General features: G+C 44.7%; 1 protein-coding gene across 1 annotated transcript; it reads right to left on the bottom strand.

The window, feature by feature from the left end:
* Positions 1-4,748: 4,748 nt before the first annotated feature.
* On the bottom strand, positions 4,749-6,940 carry LOC146866723 (uncharacterized). The gene is made up of 2 exons (XM_085617008.1): positions 6,041-6,940; positions 4,749-5,213 (listed from the first exon to the last, which is right to left on the bottom strand). The coding sequence occupies exons 1-2, from the start codon at positions 6,689-6,691 to the stop codon at positions 4,749-4,751; spliced, it is 1,116 nt and encodes a 371-aa protein (XP_085473134.1). The 5' UTR covers positions 6,692-6,940.
* Positions 6,941-24,190: the final 17,250 nt, after the last annotated feature.

Here is a 24,190-nt window from a genome sequence, read left to right on the forward strand (position 1 = left end):
AAAAAAGTCAGACCGACACGTAAAGTTAGGCCCCCCTTTTTTTATTCAGATTTTTTGCAAACCTCGACAGCACACCAGGCACCATATGCGGACAATAGCCTGTCTAAGCATTTCAGGATGAATATAAACCACGGTGCATTAACGTGGCATCTAGGTGCTGAAAAAAGTCAGACCGACACGTAAAGTTAAGGGCTTTTTTCATGCAATTTATTTAGATACATTTTATATCACAGAGTAAAAATGTTCAGTACAAATATGATTTTAAAAGTCCAATGAGAGCGTAAAATAGACCTTGTGGATGTCTGCTAGTTATCATAAACACTGTAAACATGTATATTATCAGTGAATGAAATACAATTTTGCATCGGTCTGTTATTTACACGGCCTCTTTTCAATCTGCGTAATTGCCTCAACACAAACCTTGTTACTAGAGCATCATTTGCCTTCAAATCAGCTGAATACATTTTTAAAATGCTTTCAAAGTCTACACCACGGCATCTATGAAATAAATAAAACAAACAATGTGCCCCGCAGGTAAATGATACATCATCCTGAATCTGGTTTTCATGAAATGTTATTAGGCCTGAAGTGTTTCTTTTTAAAAATTGCCATATGGTATTGGGGTACAGATAACTGTTTGGTGGCACGCCATAGGAGTCAAAAAACTCAGAGTCCTTTTCTGTTAGAAATATTGCTAACCAGTGTCGACCCCTTTGATCTTTACCGTCTGTATTGACTATTAAATGAAGCGGTCGCTGGCGATTACCCAGATACATTGGTAGAGTGTCAGCTGCGAATACACCTAAAAATGAATGTTTTGCCGTCTCGTCTTTGGCGAGAAAACGTTCCAGTTGCCACGTATTCATCACATATAGTCGATTAGCACCTCTCGCCTATGGTTAATCTGTATAACATTCTGAAAGACAGCGTAAATCAGAAGGTTTATAGTAGACGGTAGAGCGGCGCTAAAACGGAGCTCCAGACGTACATTGCCTGATTTTTGTATCGAAAAATGGCCGCCACCCACGTCGTTGTCAGGGCATAGATCGAAAGCCAGCATAGAATAGCCTTTCGAATACTCTACACGATCCACAAAGAAGGGTCGGTCTGATGCGTACTTCCCAGCAACTTGCAGCACACCCAAATATTCTCTAGCCACACCCCCAGTTCCAAATGACGGCGTGTATGGTTTTGCCGGTATAGCTTGGCCGTCTACGGAGAGGCTGCTGTGAGATATATTATAATGCTTGAAATTAAAGGGGTTTCTGCCATATTCACCGCTAAATGCTGCGTTATCGACCAGCGCTACTATTACAGTTCTTGGCAAAAATCCGAAAAAAATATTCTCAGTATTCGATAGTAGCGCACCGGCTGGGATGCTGAACACTTTGAGCTCCACTCTTTCGATGGGGTACTTGGCATTACTGGTTAACAGAGTCTCGGCGTGAGCTAAACGCACCACTGGGCTCACTTTGACACGTTTCACAAATAGTGACGCCGCTAAGATATGCACTTTGTAATTTTCTGCGTCGCCGCTCATTAAGCAAAAAGTGTCTTTATTTCGAATCAGTTTAATCTTCACATCTAGACCGTTAAGCATTAATTTGTCTTGGAAAAATAAATCGCAGTGTAATTGCCCAATCAGTTCCACTTTACGACTTCGGGCTGTAAAGCTAGCTCTGCTCTTAAATCCCGCGTTAGCACCGTTTAAAGTCGTGTCCTCGTGCTCTCCAGCGGTGTCTCTGTAGAAGAGACCTGCAGAAAGTTGGCGTTTTAAAGTGGGGTCCCCATAATTAAGTACCGTTTCGAGATAAGCCCTGTATGGATACGTGTTGTTTGACTGGCTGATGAGCCGGTCGCCGAGGCTCACATCCAGTTGGTTAAAAAGTGAGGCTATGGGGTATGGAGAAAACGCCACTCGGGCTGCGGCGTCCAAATCGGATCCGTCTGCGTTAGTAATTTTGCACGACAGATAAATCAGGGTAGCTGAAAGGTCCAGGTAGTCATCCGACCGAGCTATGAAGAACTCTAAGGGGGCTGTGTCTGACAGGGCTGAAAGTGGCGGTACTTCGACATATAGAGAACTTTCAATGCTGGTTTGCGTTGGTGGTACTTGGAATAGGTCCAACTCTGACTTTGTGCATTCCTGGGAACCGCAAGGGACAGAGGCCATGGTCCGATTTAAAATATGTTGCCCTTAGAGACTCGTTTTTTTCCGTGTCTTCTCCGGGTCTTAAGCGAACTCTTTTGAGCCGGTCGCCGGCGCTTCACAACGCTTTGAAGGAACGCGGGCGGCCCCCTTAGTGATACACCCCTTTTTCTCTTCCTTCCTCTTTCGAGATAGATTAAACCTGAGCCTTCTTGACCCGTTTTGGTAAACTTTTTCATCACCGCCCCCGAAACGTGCCCTGCGACGTCTCGGGCAATATTTGCTGCAGCGGTTTTCACGTGCGGTTTTACCAACTGGAACCCTCTTCTTAAAAGCGGTACTGCTTTTCTGAAAAGGCTTCTGAATATACCGCCAACACCCGCCCCGTACATAATAGGTGCCCCGTGGAACCCCGGGAGGCCTGAGCCGGCTTGTGCTCTATAGTAATCCCTATAGAGCGACGCGTCGCCGTAATTTTCAGGTAAAATCATTATTCTAGTACACTTCACCACGTCGCGGCCTGAAATGAAGCTTCGCTATGACTTTACCCACTTTAAATCTTATATTAGTGTTCAAATCGTCCTTCAGTTCCAAAGTTATTGTGTGAAAATGTTTTTTGCTGATCGGTACATAATCTCTTTTGGTGTAAATGATGTTTATCATGCTATTATTCTTGCCTGTGATTTCCACGCACCGGAGGAGAGGCACGTAGCTATCCCCCACTCTCTGATGCTCTATCACGTCGCAGTATACAAACATCATATAAAATCCGCCGTGTACATCCGTGTAGGCTTTCCCCGCTGATGAAGAGTGGTGAACGTTAGGCGTCAGCCCCAACACTCTCCCCAGTTTTTCACGCACCAAAATACCGTAGTCTTGAGCATTCCTCAACTGCACTTTTCGAAGTCGTGGTTCATACGTTAATCTAAGGTCAACAAGTTCCGATATGTTACCAATGGATTTATTCATTACTTCTACAATGTCTCGTATGTTGTCATAGTGCCCCGGCGGGAAAGAAAGTTCGTGGGCGCTTTCCTTCTTGCGTACCACCGTAAATCTAACATCCTCTGTTTCAAAAGTGTCCCACGTGTGCGGGTACTGAATTTCTGTTAGGGCCACCTCCCAATCTCCTTGTAGATGAATAGGTTTTGCTAGTTTCACCGTAAAATTTGAAATTTTGTTATTAGGGAAAGTGTCCAAAGACGCGTTACTCGGGAGCGTCAGATAAAAAGGTCCGACCTCCATGGCGCTTCCGCGGTACCTAAATGCCTATATCCGCTGTTGTAGACTTTGTATATCCTTTAATTCACTCTCAGAGACCCAACTATTAAATTTATCAGGCCATCCCCGCCATTTAACTAGGCACTGTCTTTGTGCCCCGTGCCCCTTCTTTGCCAAAACGTTCTCAATACGGTACACACGATCTTGATCCTGTTTTATTTTTTGCAGCTCTTCTTTGTAAAAACACCCTTCGACCTCCTCCCCAGCATAGTCTTTTAAGTTAAAAACTGTAACGCCTGAATGCTTGGAAATCTTGTCTATCACAAAGATCTCATCTGTAAAAGTCTGCTCATACCCCTTTTGAAATACCCCCTTGCATCTAGATACCCTAACATGATCACCTTTTTTGAGCGTGTTTTTTGAAACAGGGTTGTTGGTGAACACGGACCCGTACACAGTTCTCCAAATTTTCAACTCATTTTGCGGGGATACTTCTACAGGGGACGTCTTAATGGTTCTATGATAGCTATGATTGTAACTTTCAATAAAATCTTGTAAACGATCTATATAACGAAATGTGTTGTACGCTGTAAAATACCGCCAAATTCGTGCCTTGAGAGTTCTGTTGAATCTTTCTACAATCGCCGCCTTCACTTCGTTGTTTGTAACAAAATGTTTTACACCATACTTGTTCAGCAGAGCTTTTAGCGTCTTGTTTTCAAACTCTTTTCCTCTATCTGTTTGTAACTTTTTAGGAATTCTCCCGCTGCTGAAAATGTAATCAAAGGCTTTTGTGACCGAGCTCCCCGATTTTTCCTTCAGGCCAACGGCGAATGCATACTTTGACAGTACGTCTATCACCGTTAATATAAATTTTACACCATCATTAACCGCGGCATGTTCACGGACGTCTAGAAGGTCCGCTTGCCATTGATGATTTAAGCCGCTGACTATCACACGCCGTCTTTGAAAGCGCTTTCTCGACCCCTTATGTAGCGTGTAGGCATCTTCGCCCGATAACCAGTCGCGTACCTGTGTTATTTTAACACCGTCGTTGTGGATTTTGCTCTCCTTGTACAAGGCTTCTACACCGCCAAAACTACCAACTTTCGAGGGGTTGTAATAAACTCTTTTGAAAAGCTTCTGCATCGTAGCGCTTCTTGAACTAAAATACCGCAACCCCTACTCCCGCCCCCCTATTCTATTAATTCACTTTTGTTTTATTATTTTTCTTTATCAAATAATCAGAACTAGAAGCCGGTTTATTTTACAATAGTAGATTATTTAATAACACACGAATTAAACAGTGTATGATTTAAACTGGTAATATAGGAATGTACAGCGCTATAAACGATAATAACGATAAAAACATAGATATTTAACACAATGCTCTCAAAAACTCGTGACGTAGAATCAATATTTGGATTTTGCTAGCTATGAACGGTACCAGTCTTCTTACATCCTCCCCACGCCCCTTCAAGAAGGCTCGACAAAACAAATCAGATATTGTATTCATGAAATTGAAAAACTGTTTCTTATTCAGAGTAGTTCCTAGGGTGCAAAATGTCCGCCTGATATAATTGTCGATGCAATCTTCGAGCACGTCGTCAGCGCCCAAGAAGATTTTGCTCTTTTCAACGTCGTAAAAGCCTCTAGGTTTCTGACCCAGTTCTTTTTCAAGCTCTTCGATGATTTCACATCGCTTGTTACGACATAGCGCGGTCGGGCGAAACACTGGTTTGGGGTACGCCATCTTTGCTCTGATCAGAAAATAAAAAGCGTCTTCCAGGCATTTAACGCTCGGTCGCACGCCGATCTCAACCATGTGTCGAAACACACTTTCCTGCAACGGAAAAACACACATACATAATAGTAGCAATCGCGAAGATCATCATGTTTTCATTTACTCTACATTAAGAAATGTCATGTTCCTCGGTTTTAAACTCCTGTAAAGATACTTGATCTTAAAATATCTACGGTAATTCTTCCTTCTCAAATGCTGTTTCATTATCAAGCGTATGTCTTCATCACCCGCTTCATACATACTTTTCACATGCTCTGATGGGGACTGTACTCTCTTAATATACTTTAAAACATTCGCAATCATCTTACTACAATCTTCGGGTACTGACATTTCTTTCAAGCCATAGACCGCCCCCAACGTCGCCATAATCTTATAGGGGTCCAGCTTGTAACATAGTTTCCGTATCAAACTGTCTTCATATTCATCACCCGTCGTGAGACAGTCGTGATGCAACTGACTCGGGTCGTCAATTTTACAACCTTCGCATTCGTCGTACCACCCCGCCTTTAAGCACAATTTTATGATCGCGGCTATCGCTGTCAAAAGTCCGCGATATCGATCCGTGCTCCAACTTTCACCACGACAAAATTGTACAATTGCGTCTAAGCGCTTACAGCTGCAGTTTTTATGCGTTACGGCAAGTTTTTTCTGTCTTGAGCAGCAGAGACATGAAAAACGTAGCGATGGCTGTGTGACTTCCATAGTCGTGCTAGCGGTTTTGTCGCCTGGGGCTCCTCCTCCTCTCTTTTGCTGATAAAAAGAAAAAAGGGGTTTTTCGACCTCAGCCTTCCTCACAACTACACGCCTCATCATCACACTCTTAAACACCCCAGAGGATTTGCCGAAAAATTGCGGTTCGTACTTACTTTTCGTTTTCCAACTTCGCACTTTTCTGTTTCGTTTACAGATTCTTCTCCGGAATCCATCTCTGTACAGTCGCTGGAGTCCTCGGGTTCAGGCTCTTGCAGGTCAATACCCTCGTCATCTTCACTTGGTTCCGCTCTTCCACCGCCGTCTGTAGCATCGGAGGTATTGCTCGCCATTTTAGCAACGCCACCAACCGCCTCTTCGCAGGCTCCGGTCTCGGGCTTTATATTCGGCATAGCCGATGCCTCGACGTCTGTCTCGGGCTTTTTATTCAGCATCGCCGACGACATCTCCGACGTAGTACCCGCAGGCGTTGTTGGCGCGCAATTTTCCTTATCACTATCGTCGAGTTCTGCAGCGTCGTCTGCAGCATTTGCCGCTTCCTTCAGCATCGCTGTTATAGTTTCTCCAAGGGGTCCCGCTTCCACGCTAGAGCAAGACATTCTCAAAGTTGTCTTAAAGCTCGAGCTTTTCTTTGTCGGAAAAAAGCGGGGGTTTCTTAACACACGGTCCTCGGAATGCTGGCTTATATCCTCTGTGAACATACTAGACACGCCCCGCGGTATGTTTGTAGACTCGTATTTCACACTACCCCCACTTCTTAGCAACCCTCCTGCATGCGTGGTCGATTCATACGTTTTTGATTTCATCGCAGTATCATTTTATAAGCCTTGATTCACAATTCCTAACTTATCGTTTTATACGCTTTATGATTTCATCGCCGTATCATTTTATAAGCCTTGATTCACAAATCCTAACTTATCGTTTTATACGCTTTTTTTTTTATTTTTTTTATTTCATCGCCGTATCATTTTATAAGCCATGATTCACAAAATAACGACCTATAAAACAATAAAATGCTATAATCTTATCAATACGTTATAAGGACCGATTAAAACCCCGATTAAAATCAGACTTGGAACGCGTCCAATATAGACACACGGACCAAAGGGGCGTGGTCAAAGGGGCGTGGCCACCTGTCAAAAAATACATGGTGACGAGTAGTATACAACCTATACTACTTATATTACATATAGGTACCATAATAATAGGCCCTGGTAACTTCAGTACCCTTCACCTATATTCTTCCCTACATTACACTTGTAAAGGATTACAGGGACTGACCTTTTACCTAGATACGACACTGCATTCAGAACGCGGGTTTTCCCTAGTTCGGAATCTCATACATTATGCATGAGGATTCTCGGAAGCACAGCAGGACTACAGTCTCCTGTATAATATCCATGTATAAAGTTCATGCCCGACGTCATCCTTAGGCCGACACAGTAATACAGCGAGGTAGGGCCCCTGGGGAGACCTATGGGTATATATACATCACATCTTGCTAAGATAGATAGATGAGACCGAGACTTCCCGGCCAACACACTAACCAGAGACGCTGATGTTCCTGCATGCAGACACTCCAGCTCGCAGTGGTCTAACATCCCTCGTGGGGTGTCCAACTCAAGAACAGGACGATGTCCCACAGTCTCTTACTTCGGGTAATGGGGTTGACTAAATCCTAGAGGGATTCTCGGCTTAACAAATACACACACATGCTAGGTACACCTAGGTACATCTAGCTAGGGAGGCATTGTAGGAGTATGCATCTTTTATCATGTGTTTTATATACTCATATATATTCATGACTATTGTAAGATGGTAGAGCTAAACCATCCGTTTACCTTCATAATACTGCTAATCATTTATATCTTATACTGCCTAATGGTTGTTGCAGCTCATCTATTCTACACCACAATAACAACTGTTCAATAAATACTTATTGAAAACGCCCAGCCTATTTAACCTGTATATCTCTCTGAGAAAACTAAGTAAGCATGAGTGACTGAGCGAAAAGTAGTATAATGTTTCCACGGTCCTGAGTGATTAGGGTTGTCATGTTCAATGGTTGCGAAGAACTATTCTCTCCTTGGTAAGAGGAAATTCTAGCGGCACTGTGAGCTACTTGATACAAAAAGGCCAACATACCCGGTGGGGGTGTACGGAATCAGTCCGACACCAACCCTACAGTGTATGCTGTCTAAATGCACAGATCCTGTATACTTTTTATAGGAGCTACACGACAGCTGCACACAGGAGAGCTACTCCAAGGCAGCTGGAGAGCTACCAGTAGTTAGTGAGCTATTTGTTGGAGAAGCCTGCCCTAGAGCAACTCAAAGTGTTCTAGTTGCAAGTTTGGAAACTCAAGAAAGAAATGAAAAAGAAATGAGGCAAGTTGAGCAACTCTGACTGAAGATGGAAGCTTAAGACAAGCTGATTGGTCTGAAGGTATGGGTTGACAGTCTGAAGACAAATGGAGAAAAATCAGCAGAAAGAGTGGCAGATCTGAATGACAGAGATTTGGAGAAGCCTGAAGTCATGAGATCAGCAAGAGTAAGAGTGTCAAACAAGAAGTATGCAGCTCCTGACTAGGCATATTTGGCAAAGCTTAAACCAGAGGAAAGAGACATTGATTTGAGAAATTGTTGATTTCTGTTTGAGGAACCGTCATGAATAGTCATGAACTGAGTGTCGGTGATCAACATTGAATCAATTTCTAATGAATGAATGGAATTGAATCTTCGAATCTTTGAGAAGCAGTGCCTGCAAGATGCTCTTTTTAGTTTAGAGTAGTATAGATTTTTGTTAATGTCCACATTTTTACTAGTAATGCCCGCATTGAATTAGATTAATTTTGTAGGTATCCAGCTGAAGATAGTTTTGTGCTCTCATTGAAATTTATTAAATTAATTGCTGATTTATATGCCTGCATCTAATTACATCTGCTTATATTTAAAAAAGCAAAACAGAAATTTACTTTCATCAAATTACTAACATTGTTAAATACTTTGTTTGAAATGTTGTACCTTGTTTAGAGATTTAGATTTCTAAGCCGTTGGTTTATAGAAAGAAAATGACTACATATAAAGTAAGATTGGTATTCTTCAAATAACAACAATGTATCACAGCATAATAATGTTATAAGAGAGAGAAGGCTGAGGCCCAGCAATGTCAATTATTGAGATAGTTTTACTGAAAATTTCTGAGAAACTACTTATGCTAAGTTTACTAATGGAGTACGGGTCAATTATAAATATTTCTAGCTGTTATGTTTGTACTTACCCTCTTCCATTTCAGAAGGTATTAGCTATCTGCAAGACTTCTTTCATATGGTCTGGCATGTAGCGTGTACATATCTTTTCTGTGGGCAGGACTTACTTGAAGAATTCAATGTGGATTACAAACTTCGTTTAGACTTGTTTAATATCCAAATTTGGTTCCTGCTAAAAAACACAACAGAGCTATTATGCTTTATTGCTTACGTACTAACAGTACTGATGAACAGAAGGTGTGTAAATTGAGTGAGCCAGAATGTAACTTTATTAGAGAATTTAATGAGAAAAGAGTAAGAATTAGTAAACAATGGAGATTCAATTATAGGAAGAAACCGACAATTTATCAAGAGGTTCACAGATGCATCCTAGATTTAGGATTGCTCAAGAGAAGGGAGTTATCTGTATGGAGCGAGAGAAACGTTATAATTATGTGGTTGATAAAAGTTTTTTGTTTAGTAATGATTCTATATTTAGAGGTATTAATCACATCTGTAGTAAAACAGCTTATTTTAACAATCCAAGTAACTGGGTGGGGTAATGCTACATAGCTTTAGTTTATCCCTAGACATACCATACTTATGATTTAAGCAAAATGAATGGAGTGAGTCTTAAAAGAGTGAAACATAGGTTTGGTCAACTGCTTATAGATATATTTGGTGTGTCCGTTCCCCGTAATCCATGTGTCTTTGAATGATGTGCATATTAGAAAGTTGTCTATTTTAGTGGATCGTTTGGCTACTAATACTGCAGGTACCTTAACTAAAATTAATGACGTTGGTAGACATTTGTGCAATGGTTATACAAAACAAGCTTCCTTTAGATATTTTCTTGCAAAGGAAGGTGGTGTGTGTTGTGTAATGAAGGTCCAGCAGTGTCATAAGATTATTCCTGATAATAGCATGGACATTTATAAATATATTGCTAATATAATTAGTATTGCAAGTGAAACTAAAACCTTGGGAGAGACTGGTTGGTGGGAAACAATTGATCTTGGTTTAGTAAGATTGGAAAAGGAACTGTGAAGAGTGGTGAATAAGTTAATGATGGGGTTAGTGGCTTACTAAAGAAGATACTAACTCCTATGATAAAACACATTCGAGGTCAAATCGTAATATTAACATTTGTAGAAGAAGAAAAATCGAAGAATAGAAAAAGGAAAAGATTGGAGTTTGAAATGGACGACTTCAAATCGAAGGTATGCGATGAGCTGAAAACCTTGGAGAAGAGGAAGCTGAAGAAACAAAGGATGATTGATCATTTTCTGTAGTGTAGTGTGATGATTGCAAACATCAGAGGGGAGGAAATGAGAAAGTATTTTTTTTAATTAAAAATAATAGTTATTTAGCTATATTTAAGTAAGTATAACTAGGCCATAGAGTGACATTACTGGATCTCAGCTAGTTTGCCCTGAAATCCATTTTAAGGCTGCTGCACAAAAAGTGTTACTTTTATTTTCTATGAAAGAGCTTTCCTATTCACATTCCTTGCTGGTGTTTTTCCTTTTCAGAAAATAAACAGATTTCATTTTCATGGTGCTGTAGAAGTTGCAAATAAATGTAGTAATTTGCTTCTCAAGAAGGAAGCTGTATTCAGGAGATGTGCCTTGCAAGTAACGTTTTAAGGCTTGCTGCTGCCCAGGCCACGATTGAACATCATTCATTTCAAAATGACTTAGTCTATTAAATTTGCTTCAATAGCACAATGTCATTTCCTTTGTTTGTAGGGTAAAGAGTATTCGATAATTGGTCATAATCTAGGTGATTTCTAAAATATCTGATTTATGTAGCACAATCTATATCTTTCTTTCCCTTCTGCACCCTCTTTATCCTACATTGTGTATGCTGTCAATTGCAACCAAGGCACTGTGGCTGAAACCGTGTGGCGGGAGTCTCACCAAACTGTTGTAAATTCCCAGAAAGTCCAGGACTGATATGATTCCACTTGATCAGGGGAAAGTAATTGAATTGCAAAGAAAGCTTGAACATTTGTTGGGTATGGCTTTGCTGTTTGCCCACATAGTAATATAAAAATGGCTTTATGGGTCTCAATTTACTTTTGGCAGTGCTAAAGGTGTTTGCCACAGAAAAGACCCTTGCAGGTGACTGTCTTATGTAACAGCCTGGAACAAGACCTGGACTCCGGAGGCATGACGATTTTTCTGACATTATTAACGCAAAATCTAAATATAATTGAAGACATGGAGGAATATATTACATGCATTTCCTTTGTTACAGATCTTGAACAGCAGAAAGAAACATGAGTACTCCATGGCATCACCAATATGTTGTATTTCATGACCTCAACTACTCAGAGAAACCAAGTTTGAAAAGTCTCAGAATTCCTTCTTTCCCATCCCCTTCACTGCACCTCTCGTTCTTCTCTCTTCCCTTCAGAAAAAAAACAACCAACCATGTATTGACTAGTTGGGAGGATTGGCTCACATGGCCCAAGAACATACAGGAGTTACTAGGCCTCAATTGAGGTTGTTTACCACTGGTGTCTGAGGGCCCTTGTGCTATTCTTATCAAGCACAGTCCTTCAAACTCACATACCACGTAAAACCTCATTTGTGAAGGTACAGGTTTATTCAACTTGTACAACCGTGCAGGGAATGTCAGGCCCCATCTGACGGGGGATGTTTATGTTTTGTAAGGATAGCCCTGCAGTGGAAGGGGAGGCATTGGGTAGGGAATTCTTTAAAGCTCTGATGTAGGGTCCAGGTCAGTTGGTGCTCCTTGTTGTGTGCATTGCTTTCTATGGACCTGTGGAGAAAGGCCATCCTCGGCATGGTAATGTAGCTTTTTAAAAGTCTTCATTATTTTTACTACATTTGAGGTGGGGCATATTTATACCCCCTATTGCCACAGGAATGTCACTTAACGACGTTCCCGTGGCGATAGGGGCTTTGCCTTAATTACAAGGCGGCGTCAAGCATCTTAATGTGGCTTAAAGCCGCCTTGTAAAAAAGGCACCATTTCACGCTATACTTAGCGTTAAAGGGGTGGGCAATGGGGTTGCAGTGGGTGTTCACCCAATCACCCATTGATTTTGACGCTGCTCCCTATTTACAAGGGTGGTGTAAACAGGAGGCAGTGCCAAAATTAAAAACAGGAAAACATGGTCTCAACATGGCGAACTGAAGAGAAATGCTTGATTTCTACTCGTGTTTGCTTTTTCTGTGTGTGCCGCATTGTGCAGCACACATAGAAACAGCAAAATGCCATGAATGATTGCTTATGTGCAGGAAGAGGCACCTTCCTGCACATAAACAATCATTCCCTCAACGCAGGCACCCTTGCACTAGGGTACAAGGGGGCATGCTTTGATGCTAAGCAGCTTAATTTAGCGTCAGCGCTACGGAAAATGCAGGGATGTGCCATATCTTTGTAAATGCGGCTCAGCCCTGCACTTTCGGAATGGCATATCATGGCGTTAGCAATTTGTGCTTAATGCCACTCTCTGCCATTCCCTTGTATACATGCCCAAGAGTGTGTATATGTCGGTGCTAGCTCTTTGGTGTACTAAAAACGTACCATAGACATAATGCTGCACTTAGACTCAAGGTTTGCAGAAGGTCCTCCGACAGGTTTAGCAGCCACCATATACATCAGGTCTGGGAGAGACCCGTCCAATAACATAAAGGCAGAACATAAGTAGCACAGGTTTAAATTCCTGCGCTTAGGAATTATTACTACTGTGGGGATCATTCATTGCCTGGTGCAGGGATGCCTTCTGATTACACATTTCTGTGAATAAGAAGCAGGAATCTGTATTTCAGGACTGATTCCCACATCTCTTTGCCATTTCCAGGTAGATATACTATCAGGCATTTTGCCTACTTTGATCGGGCAAAGTGTCTGATTGAAAAACTCAGGATGCATGGAATTCCACTAATCTCATTATCGCATTACTGGCCCCTCAGTACTGCTGGCCCACTTGTAAGGAGGGCCAAAGTATTTCTTCAAGGACAATTATTTTCTGTGCTACACACCCCTATAGTACTGAAGGTTCTTATCCACGGGGTCCATCTGGGAAACAGTTCTTGCCCCCCCCCCCCCCCCCGGCTGGTGGCAGGCTGGGTGGTGTAGGAACAGTCCATGAGTGATAAGCCCTTCCTGTCTACTGTATGCTTGTTGGCGAAACTCGGTGGCGAGTGGGGTGGGGTTTGGCCTGCATTGGTTCTCTTGCTCCACTGCCACATGAACAGGCCAGATGCAAGAAGACATGTCCACCTGGCTCTAGTCAGGCCAAACTTCACACCCACCCACAATTTCCCATGCATGCAGTATGAAAAATAGAGTATCTTTTCTTAACTATTACAAGACAGGAGGCGCTATTATGCAGCCTCCCTTCTTGCTTTATATTGTACCGCACTTAAAAGATCACTACAACTCCCATAATCCTGCATCCCTGGAAGGAAGCTATTAACACAAACAAAAGACATCCCCGTCTATAAATAGCAGTGGTCCATACACCATTTTCCGTTTTCTTGCCGCTAGAGATAAGTGCTTTACAAAATGTGTTTTGCTAGCAGTGGATTATGCTTTAGTGTAAATGTATTAATTGTTTGATGTTTAAACGAAAGTTTATTTTTCTTTAGCTCAGTTCTGCACTTATGCCCGATTTAAATGCTCTGTGGAAATTGTTACTTTGTTTGGAGTAACTTTGGCTGCTTTTGAGGCTTTGTGTGGGAAACTGTTACTCTGTTTTAGCACTCTGTGGCCGGCTTGTTTATTTAAGGTAAAATTCGCCTATTCTCAAGGCCTACTTGGTAAATAATTACATTGTAGCAGCACAAGTCTGCTGTAGAGGTCTGTCTATAGTTATTTCAAGGTCAGATACTTTGTAGTATGTGTTGCCAGGCAGGTGCTTGCCTGCGGAAGGGTTCATGCAAGCAGCTACCAGGATTCATTGTGAATGCTATTTAAAGGCACAACCTTTTGTGTGTGTTCGTTTTCATGTATTTCATATAACTTGTTCGAAGAAAATATTATTGAGGATCAGTACCATGATATTTGTGGATGAAAATGGTTGATCTCATTGTCCATAATGAGGAAAAAGAGTCGTCAAGAAAAAACCTTTATGAATTTTTGGAGAAATTAGTTTTATAATTCTATCTGTAAAGTGGTCTCTTCATCATGTAAAGGTGTGGCCACTGACATAGGAAATTCAGTGGCGAATGCTACTACAAGCTCTTCAGTTCCTGCAAATGACAGGTTACCTTCCCAGCGAGGGGAAATGTGTAGCCATCACAGTAAAAAATATGATGAAGAAAAATGAGGTTTCCCCTCATAGGTATGAGGGAGAAGAATTTCTTGATGGTTCAATTCTGCTGGAAGATTATGACTTGTCAACGAGGGAAAACCCTATTGTGGGTAATATGGGAAGCCCATGTAAGAAGCCCTGTGATAATTGAAGTTCGCAGAATGTATATGAATACTATGACAATGATAATTTATACAAATCATGTTGAGGATGTTCGAATGTCCTGAAAAGATGAAAACTGGAGATAAGCCTCATATTGATATTTTGGACGAGAGAGTAACTTCCATGTTTGAGCCTGGGCTTATTCAGCATCAAAGGCTGTTGGATATAGGGGTTGTTTCACTAGCCGGTGGACCTTTTACAGACCCTTCAACTGCAAGCAGTATAGATACTCAAGGCTAACATTCTTTCCAGAAAGAAGAAGGGGAAGACACATTGTCATCAGCAGAGACCAAACAAGAGAAGGGGGAACTCCTCTTGTGACAGTGGGAGGCAGGATGGCCCTTTATGTTCAACAGTGGGGTTTAACATCAAAAGGCTCATGGGTATTAAAGACAGTGAGAGGGTTTCAAATAGAATTCTATGCAACCACGAAACAGACCAGATGGCCTTTGTCAATAAATGTTTCTCAGGGAGGTGGGCATCTGGTCACTTCAGTGGTAAAGAAGTTGTTGCAGAAGGGGGCTATAGAACCATGTTGCTTACACCCCAAAGGTTTTGTCATCGACACCTTCTTAGTACAGAACAACAACATTTAGCCAGTAACAAATTTGAGGGACCACAATCAATTAGTTTTGTACTGTCATTTCAAAATGGAGAACATCATATGTATGAGTAACATCCTTCTTCTGGCAAACTGGATAGTGCCTCTGGATTTAGAAGATACCTATCTGACAGTGACACTATGTCGAGAGCACAGGGAGTACCTGTAGTTTCTTTGGAAAGGACAGGTGTTCGGATTTAAGTTCCTTGTATTTGATCCAGCCTCCACTCTTTGGTGCTTCCCCAAGTTGATGAGGCCTCTGAGGATGATGGTGGACCTGGATGATAGCATATTCTTGGGACAGGAGAGCATGGTTGGTTGGAACATGTTAAGGGGGACACTGAGTTGATCTAACCACTGGCCTTCATTATCAGTGTGGGAAAATCAGAGTTGATTCCCTCAAGAAGGTTGGAATATTTGAGGTTTTTGGTGAATTGTGAAACAGAGACACTTTTATTGCCAGAAACAAAGTTAAAGGTGATAAGAAAGGAGTTGAGTATGAGGTTGTCACAAATTTGGATTTCTGTCTGTCAGTTGGTTAGGATGGTAGGTCTGCTTTTGTCCTCAATTTGGGCAATTTTTCCAGGACCTGTTTATTATAGGGTTGTCCAGTGACTGAAGATAAGACACATTCAGAGAGGTGTAGAATACTAACAAACAGCACCCTTATATCAAGAGTCAAGAGGGGAGATAAGTTGGTGGCTAAATGATGCAGACTCACGGAATGGGTGAGCCATCTTCCTTAAATCCACAGATCTAGTCTTGCAATCAGATGTATTTCAGGAAGGGGGGGGGGGGGCTGGCGCATGATGTGGCAGTTGCTCGACTGGAGGACGATGGTCCTGGAAGGAATCCCAGGGGCGGCCCCAGAGGAGAGTCACCCCACTGCCAGCAGATGATAAATAAGACAATATATTTATCTCTGTCAGAGTTACTTATGTAGGGCAGGGAGGAGTACTCTGCACTTACAAGTGCACATATGTGTTTGACCAGCCATCTCAGGCCGGCCAAACACACATGCGCACTCATGTTTCTCCAACTAAGCTGGATTGTACATCTGTGTTGGAGAAATCCCACAGGCTCCAAGCCACCATCTGAGCGGCAAATGCGGCCGCTCAGCTCAATCCCAGCATGGTTCTCATGCTAGAGAGCAGCGTCTGGATTGGGTAGGGAGCCTGTGCCCTTAGGCCTTTTCAATTCCGGCTTCTAGACGCTAGGAGGAACAAGGCGGCCGGCAGCGGTATCGGAGCGGCAGATGAGTGTTTTTTAAAAAAAAATTGATTTTCAAACCTCTCTTCTCCTCTCCCCCCTGCCCCCGCCGCCCCACGTGTTTTTTTTTATTTTTTTGTCCTCACTCATAAATAAGTGGATTGTCTTAAGCAGGTATAGGCTCTCTTTCCTGGTTCCTATAGAGGAGGATACCAGCCTTGTGTGTTTTCTTTACTACCTCCAAGGCTCCTGCAGTAGCCAACAGTAAAATTCCTGGGGAGGGGATAAGGGGGAGGCATAACCGCCTCATCAAATTCAGCTTCCTTCCCCTAGTCTCACTTATTTCATAACCATTGGACTATTTTGGGATATTGTACAATCTAGTTTATTTATTAACCCCACTCCTCCCAAGACCCCCAAAATGTTATTCTTTTTCTCAAAGGGCCAGCATGATCCAAATTATAAATTCTTTTAACTGAGGCAACCCAATCTAAAAATACTGGGGCCTGAGACGATATCCATTTAAAAAAATGTCTCTTCTTGCCAAAAGGATTCAAATAAATAGAAACGAGTATTGAAGTTTGGAGAGCTTATAACTAGAACTCTCCTCTGGAAGGACTCCAAAAATTACCAAAGCTGGGCTTACCTTAATATCTTGCCCCAGGACCTCTGAGATAATCTTACCAACGTTGTACCAAAAGCCCTAGATACAAGGACACTGCCGGAACATATGGAGATCAGCAGCATTCCCCGAGGTGCACTTTAAGCAGGCCTTCACACCTTCACCTCCCAGCCTAGCAAGCTTCTTTGAGGTCCAGTATGCTCTGTGGAGTGTAAACAGATGGTTTCTCCTAAGAGTGGCAGCTTTAACTACACTCCGTAAAGTGTGCATCAATACTTGCCATAGAGATGTTACATCAATCGAAGGCAGGTCTCTTCTCCAGGGCTCCTCCATAGGGGTTAGTGGGGGCTCCCCTTTAACTAATAACCAGTACCATTTGGATACTTCTTTACGTTGATTGAGCGGTCCTAGTAGAATATTCTCATATTCTTCATTTCCATCTCTGTCCTTATCCAGATTAACAGCCCAGCTAGATAGTTGATAAAATGTAAATCTGAACAGCCTTTGGTTCGTGATATTACTAAGGAAATCCCATGAAAAACGTTTATTGTTTTTTAATAAATTTACCCCATTTCTCGATGCCTTCTTACAAAAGTGGGGCCGACAGATTGTCTTTAAGGCACATGGGGGTACCCAGAGAGTTCCAAATAAGGGCACCAACACTGTAATGCGGGATCTTAAGAGTCCTTCTAACCTGGTACCAAAGTTCGCAAGCGGATCTCAAGACCTTTAATTTAATTTTTTTGAAGTATTTGGGTGCTCAAACTTGAAAAGAGAGCCTTCACCACCCTGGGGGACATTTTTGGACATTGCTTGAAGCAGTGGAGTGAAACAAGTGAAACCAAACAAAAGAGGTCTTATGTTTTTTAATTGAAAAGCCCAGCAATAAAAATGAAAATCAGAGCTGGCTATGCCCCCATTTATTTTATTTATTTATTTAGTAGTCTTATAACGCGCATAGCTGCCCCAGCAATGGGGCGTCCCAACGCGATCAGAGACGCAAGAGAGAAGCTAGGCAGGTAGGCATTATGCCATTTGGGGGTAGAGCCAGGTCTTAATTGCTTTACGAAAGGTCAGATGAGTCTGGATTTCTCGAATTGACAGCGGGAGTTGGTTCCAGAGGGTCGCCGCAAGGCAGCGGAATGATCGCCCCCCGGCTTTTGCTCTTGCAACCCGAGGGACAATTGCCAGCATCTGATTGGCCGATCTAAGAAGTCGCTGAGGCAGATACGGTTGCAGCAGCTTGGCCAAGCCCAGAGGGGCCTGTTGGGTAAGAATTTTATGAGCGACACAGAGGGTTTTAAATTGAATTCGTCGCTCAACCGGCAACCAATGTAGTTTTGGTAGAATATGGGCAACTGATGCCGATCTCGGGAGTGCAACCAGGAGCCGAGCTGCGGCATTCTGAGTCCGCTGCAGGCGCCGGATGCAAGATTTATTCGCCCCAAGATACAAAGAGTTTCCATAGTCTAATCTGGATAGTATTGTTGCTTGGATGATGGTCTGACGAACTTTGGGGGGAAAGAAGCCTAATATCGGCTTCAGGCCGCGCAATAAACCAAAACAGGTCCCGGCCACAACTTTAGCTTGGGTATCAAACGTCAGCCTACTATCAATCCAGAACCCCAGATTTTTAACTGCCTCTTTGGGTACCGGGGCAGGCTTGAGATTGTCTGGCCAGCATTGGTTGTCCCACATGTCCCGGTCTTTTCCCAGCAGCAACACCTCCGACTTACTGGAGTTTAATTGCAGGTAGTTTTTGGCCATCCAGTCTGCTACCTCTAGCAGATCATTCTTGAACCTGCCTAGATTGGCATTGTTCTTCTTAGAGTAGGCGATCACCAATTGGGTGTCATCAGCGTATGACACCATTGACAATCCCCTGCTACGCGCCACCTGAGCCAGAGGTTGCATATATATATTGAACAGGAGGGGGCTCAAAATAGAACCCTGGGGTACTCCCTGTTGTAAAGCATACCTCTGGGATTGAAAAGGTGGCATCCAGATCTGGAAGGTTCTTCCTGTAAGAAAAGCTCGGCACCAATCTAACGCAAGATCCCTCACCCCGATGTCATGCAAACGTTTCAGCAGGATTTCATGGGTGACCGTATCGAAGGCGGCACTTAGATCGAGAAGAACTAAGGCCGCCGAATCCCCAACATCCAGGATCCCTCTAATTTCCTCCGTTACTGCCAGCAAGGCAGATTCCGTGCCATGACGGGCTCTAAAGCCATTCTGGGACGGGTCCAAGATTACATTCTGTTCGATGAACTCCGTCAGAGTAGTATGAACGTGTAATTCCAACATTTTCGACAGAAAAGGGAGCTGCGAGATGGGGCGATAATTGCCCGGCTCGGCTGGATCCGAAGACGGTTTTTTCAACAGTGGGATCACTTTGGCGTGTTTCCACGCAGCAGGTATTATGGCGGAGGACAAAGAGAGATTCACCAATTCCAGGTATACTGGCAGGAGCGTTGGCATGACTTGGCAAAAGAGCTTAGGAGCCAGTGGGTCTATGGGTGATCCTGATTTGATTTTCCTACATATGATCTCCAACCCTGCTAAGGACATTTCTGGAAATGATAGCAAGCTGTTGAGTCCTTGGGGAAGCGGGACAGCAGACCCGATCTTCCCATCAGAATTAACCCTTGGGGGGAGGTTTTGATATATTTTCTCCACTTTATTAATGAAATAGTTGGCCAACTCATTGCATTGAGTATTCGAGGAGATGGGTGAAGTCCTAGAAACATCACCATTCTTCATAGTCTTAAGTAGTGAAAATATAGTTTTCGCCGGATTGGAGCTCGCTAGAATTTTATTGCCCACATACTCAGCCCTAGCTCTGCGGATTAGCTTGTGGTATTGGTTAATGGCCGCTCTATAATTTAGTTTACAATCTGCATTGTACGAGCGTCTCCATCTAACTTTGTGCATCGTAGCTTCCTCCAAGCAATCCTCACCCCCTATTAGACCAAAACATCTAGTTATATCCCCTTGTAAAGCTTTTTTTGTTTTTTTTTTAAACCAACTTTTATTGATTTTAAAGGTCTTGCAAGAGTCCATACACAGCTTACTCGCCTACAACCATAGAGGCCGGCAGCAGACGACTACTCATTGCCAGTAGCATAAGCACCTAAAGGAGAACGAAAAGAACTATCTGTAACCCATAAGCAGGTCCACTTACAGTTATCCACAAACAGAATCTCCCGCCTTAGTGGCACCCTGCCCTCAGTAGGCCTCCCGCCCGGCAAGCATGCTTATACAACTGCACCATTGCTAAATTGGCTTGTACAGATTGGACTTCACCAACCGCACCCTCGCGGGCCCCTGTCTCCTTATCATAGAGATCTCAGGCATCCTGGCTGCTATACATTTGCCATTAGGGCTGAGCCGTGCCAGCACTGACTTCATCTGGTATAGAGGACAGGAAAATCGTGTCAAACAGTGTGTCACAACTTTCACAGTCCAGCCGAACAGGCAGCGCATAAATGAGTCCTCAATGGCGCCCCAATCGTGTAATGCAACAGGCACAGCTTGAGAGGGCTGATATCGTCCAAGTTAGGCGCTGTGTAGGCACAATAGCTTTCATCAATGACATACAGGGCGCTATGTAATTCGGCCACCAGCAGGCATGTCACTACAAGATAGCAACAAGGGATTGAGCGCTCTACCCTCACTACCCTGCGGCAGCGCCAGGGCAGGCAAACCGCTAGAGTTCCTGCATCAAAGATTGCCAATGAGGCGACCAACCAACCAGGGGGGTCAAAACAAGGGAAAAGAGAGGAGGGAGGACAGGGTGAAAGGAAGCAAGCTTGGCGGGGAGGAAGGGGCGTGGGCTCCACTGTTGTCATCGGGTGAAGGCTATGGGTTTTAATCTGCCAGAGGCGAGGTCCTCTCTTCCGGGAGGGCAACCGCAAGGGGCGTATACTGTACAGTCTCCGCAGATTTCCAGAGACCCCCTGGTTCCGTAGGAGCTATCGCATCATCAAAAAGCTTCAAGGCCCGGAGCCGTGGTGGTTGCAATCGTGCATGTTCCAGCCGCCCCAGGTAATCCACCAAAGGCTTCCAGAGCTTCCTATACTTGGCGTCTCGGAGCTGCAGACGTGCCGTGAGAAACTCCATCACCACCACATGCCATAGACGGGTAAACCACACGTTTACGGAAGGCGAATCTGGTTTCTTCCAATAGAGAGCCACTGTTTGTTTTGCAGCGCCCAGCATGTGGGGGCTAAGGTGTCGATCACGGCCCGTCATGGCTCGTAGGGTTGCTGGTCTAATGCCCAAAAGAACTACAAGCGGATCCTCCGGAAGGGGGTACCCAAGCACCTTTTTTATATGGCTAAGGACCTCCTTCCAAAAGATATTCAGAAGAGGGCATGTCCACCAGATATGTATGAAGTCTCCCCGCGCCTGGGTGCAACGCCAGCATAGGGGGGATGTGTTGGGGAACATTTTGTGAAGTCTAGCGGGAGTGTAGTACCATTGGGTCATCACTTTGTAAGCCGACTCTTGTTGGGGAAGGCTGCGCAGGATTTTGGGGATGTCGCCCCAGAGTCTGGCCTATTGGGAGAGGGTAACACCTGAGCCAGTAATGTTTTGCCATCTCAATTGGTATGGGTGAGGGTCCGACCGCTGTGAGTGTTGGAGCACCTTATATATGCGAGATATCAGCCCCTTGTAGGTGCCGAAGGTGCGTGCCAGCTTCTCGAACGGAGTATAAGGTCGCGTGGCTGCCTGCGTCAGGGAAAAGCCTTGTATCCAGTGGCGCAATTGTATATACTGGAATTTGTCTCTTTCTAGAAGCCCGAACTCCTGCTTGCATTGAGCAAAGGATTTAAGACGGTCTCCTAGGAATAGGTCCCGTATTGTCCTGCATCCGGATTCCATCCAGTTTGCGAAGTGGGGTGGGCGACACGCCGGCGGGAATTGCGGTTTTCGAGCAATCGGGGTGTGTGGGGACGGAAAAGTGGTCAGGCCCCTATGCACTGCCACTTTGTCCCAGATCTCAAGGACCGTTTTGGTAGGGACAGCCATGTAAGCGCTGCGATGACGTGCCTCCCGAGGCAGCCAAGCATGGTCCCACAGCAGGCAACAAGTGACTTGCCTATCCATGTGAAACCACACCTTCTCACTCTCCCATGCCCCCCACTCCAGTACAAAGCGGAGGTGCGACGCCCAATAGTAATCGATGAGATTAGGGCAGGCAAGTCCGCCCCTATCCCAGGGGAGTTTCAAGATTTTATTTGAAAAGCGTGGTTTCTTCCCCCCCCCATACAAATGCGATAAGGTCGCGTTGAAGCCCCTGGATTTGATGTTCCGGTATAGGTGTCGGCAGAGTATGAAAAAGATAGAGGATCTTCGGCAGTATCGACATTTTCACTGTGTTGAGTCGACCAAGCCCGGAAAGTGGTAAGGCCTTCCACGCCCGTAAGTCGGCTAGGACAGAGAGTTTGTATTCCTGCCAGTTGGCCTGTGTCCAGGTGGTCAGGTCTGGGGTCAAGTTAAGACCCAGGTATCGCACCGATGTGTCCGCCCACTGATACGGAACAGAAGCTTGGATCGCCGGAAGCTCCCCGTCCGGGATCGAAATATTGAGGGCCCAGGACTTTGCATGATTAATTTTAAGCCCGGAGGCGCGTTCGTAGGTTTGGAGCAACGAGTGCACCGCCGGCAGCGAGCGTAAAGGATCAGAAAGGGTGAGGAGAAGATCGTCCGCGAAGAGAGCGATCTTGTGCTGCACGCCGCGAAGAGATATACCGCAGATATCAGGGGACCGCCGTATCATAATGGCAAGGGGTTCCACCACAAGGGCGAACAGCAGGGGCGACAAGGGGCAGCCCTGCCGAGTGCCTCTACAGATGGGGAAAGGTTGCGTAAGCTGGCCGTTAACTCTTACCCGGGCTACCGGCGAAATATAGGGGGCCATAATACGCGCCACCATCTTAGGGCCCACACCCACTTTCCGCAGAACCGCCCGAAGAAAATTCCAGTCCACCCGATCGAACGCTTTTTCAGCATCAAGCGATAGTAGGCAGGCCGGTATCCTCCAGTGCCTAGCCTTCCCAATGATATGCGCTATACGGCGCACATTATCCGCGCCCTGACGCTGATGTATAAACCCCACCTGATCGGGCTCGATGAGATTGGGTAGGTGAGTACTAAGTCGTTTAGCTAGGATTTTAGTGTATAGTTTTAAATCTGTATTTAACAGGGCGATGGGCCGATAAGAGGAGCACAAAGTATGGTCCTTCCCAGGTTTCGGAATAAGGGTTATGTTGGCCATTGCCATATCCGACGAGGGCCCAACCGACTCCGCAAATGAGTTAAAGAGACGCAGAAGATACGGCTGCAATGGCGGCAGAAAGGCGCGATAAAACGACACCGGGAGCCCATCCGGGCCAGGTGTTTTGCCGAGCGGGAGATCGCGTAGGGCACCAGCTATTTCTGCCTGAGTGATAGAGTCCTCCAATAGCCCAGATTGATGCTCGCTCAACGGTTCCCAGTGACATGTGTCTATGGAATCAGAGATCAGCTCCGCCGTGGGCGAATCGCTAGCGTAGAGAGTCGCATAGTAGTCGCGGAACGTTTGGAGCTTTGCCGATTCCGCAATGGCCCAGGACCCGTCCGCCTTCTGCAATTTCGCTATATGTGCTTTGGCTGCCCTTGTTCGCAAGCATCGCGCTAGGACAGTGCCTACCTTGTCGCCCCCCTCGTAGTAGCGCTGCTTGAGCGCAAGCAGGGCGCGTTCAGCCTTGTTAGTCCTGTGCGCGCGGAGCTGTCCCCTAAGAACGGCTAAGCGACACTTGCGCGACGCCAGCGGGCGCTCCTTGTCCATCTGCTCAAGCGCCTGAAGTTCCCGCGTAAGTTTAGTCTCGTAGAGTTGGGCCTCTCGTGCTCTAGCGACAGCCAAGGCTGTGAGGGTACCCCGTATCGTGGCTTTGAAGGCGTCCCAGAGGAGGGGGAGAGGAGTCCCCGGCAAGTCATTATCCTCAAAATATGCCAGGATGGCTGCCTGGATTTCCTCTCTATCTACCAGGTCTCGAAGTACGTGATCCGGGAATCTCCATCGGTGCGACCGCAGCGGGTGGGTGCGACCCTCCCGTAAGAGCAGCTCGACATGGGCGTGATCGAAGACCGAAAAGGGCAGAGTGGGACACCGAGACGGAGTCCTTGA

Source organism: Triturus cristatus, chromosome 1_2 (assembly GCF_964204655.1).
Source record: "Triturus cristatus chromosome 1_2, aTriCri1.1, whole genome shotgun sequence".
Taxonomy (NCBI): Eukaryota; Metazoa; Chordata; class Amphibia; order Caudata; family Salamandridae; genus Triturus; species Triturus cristatus.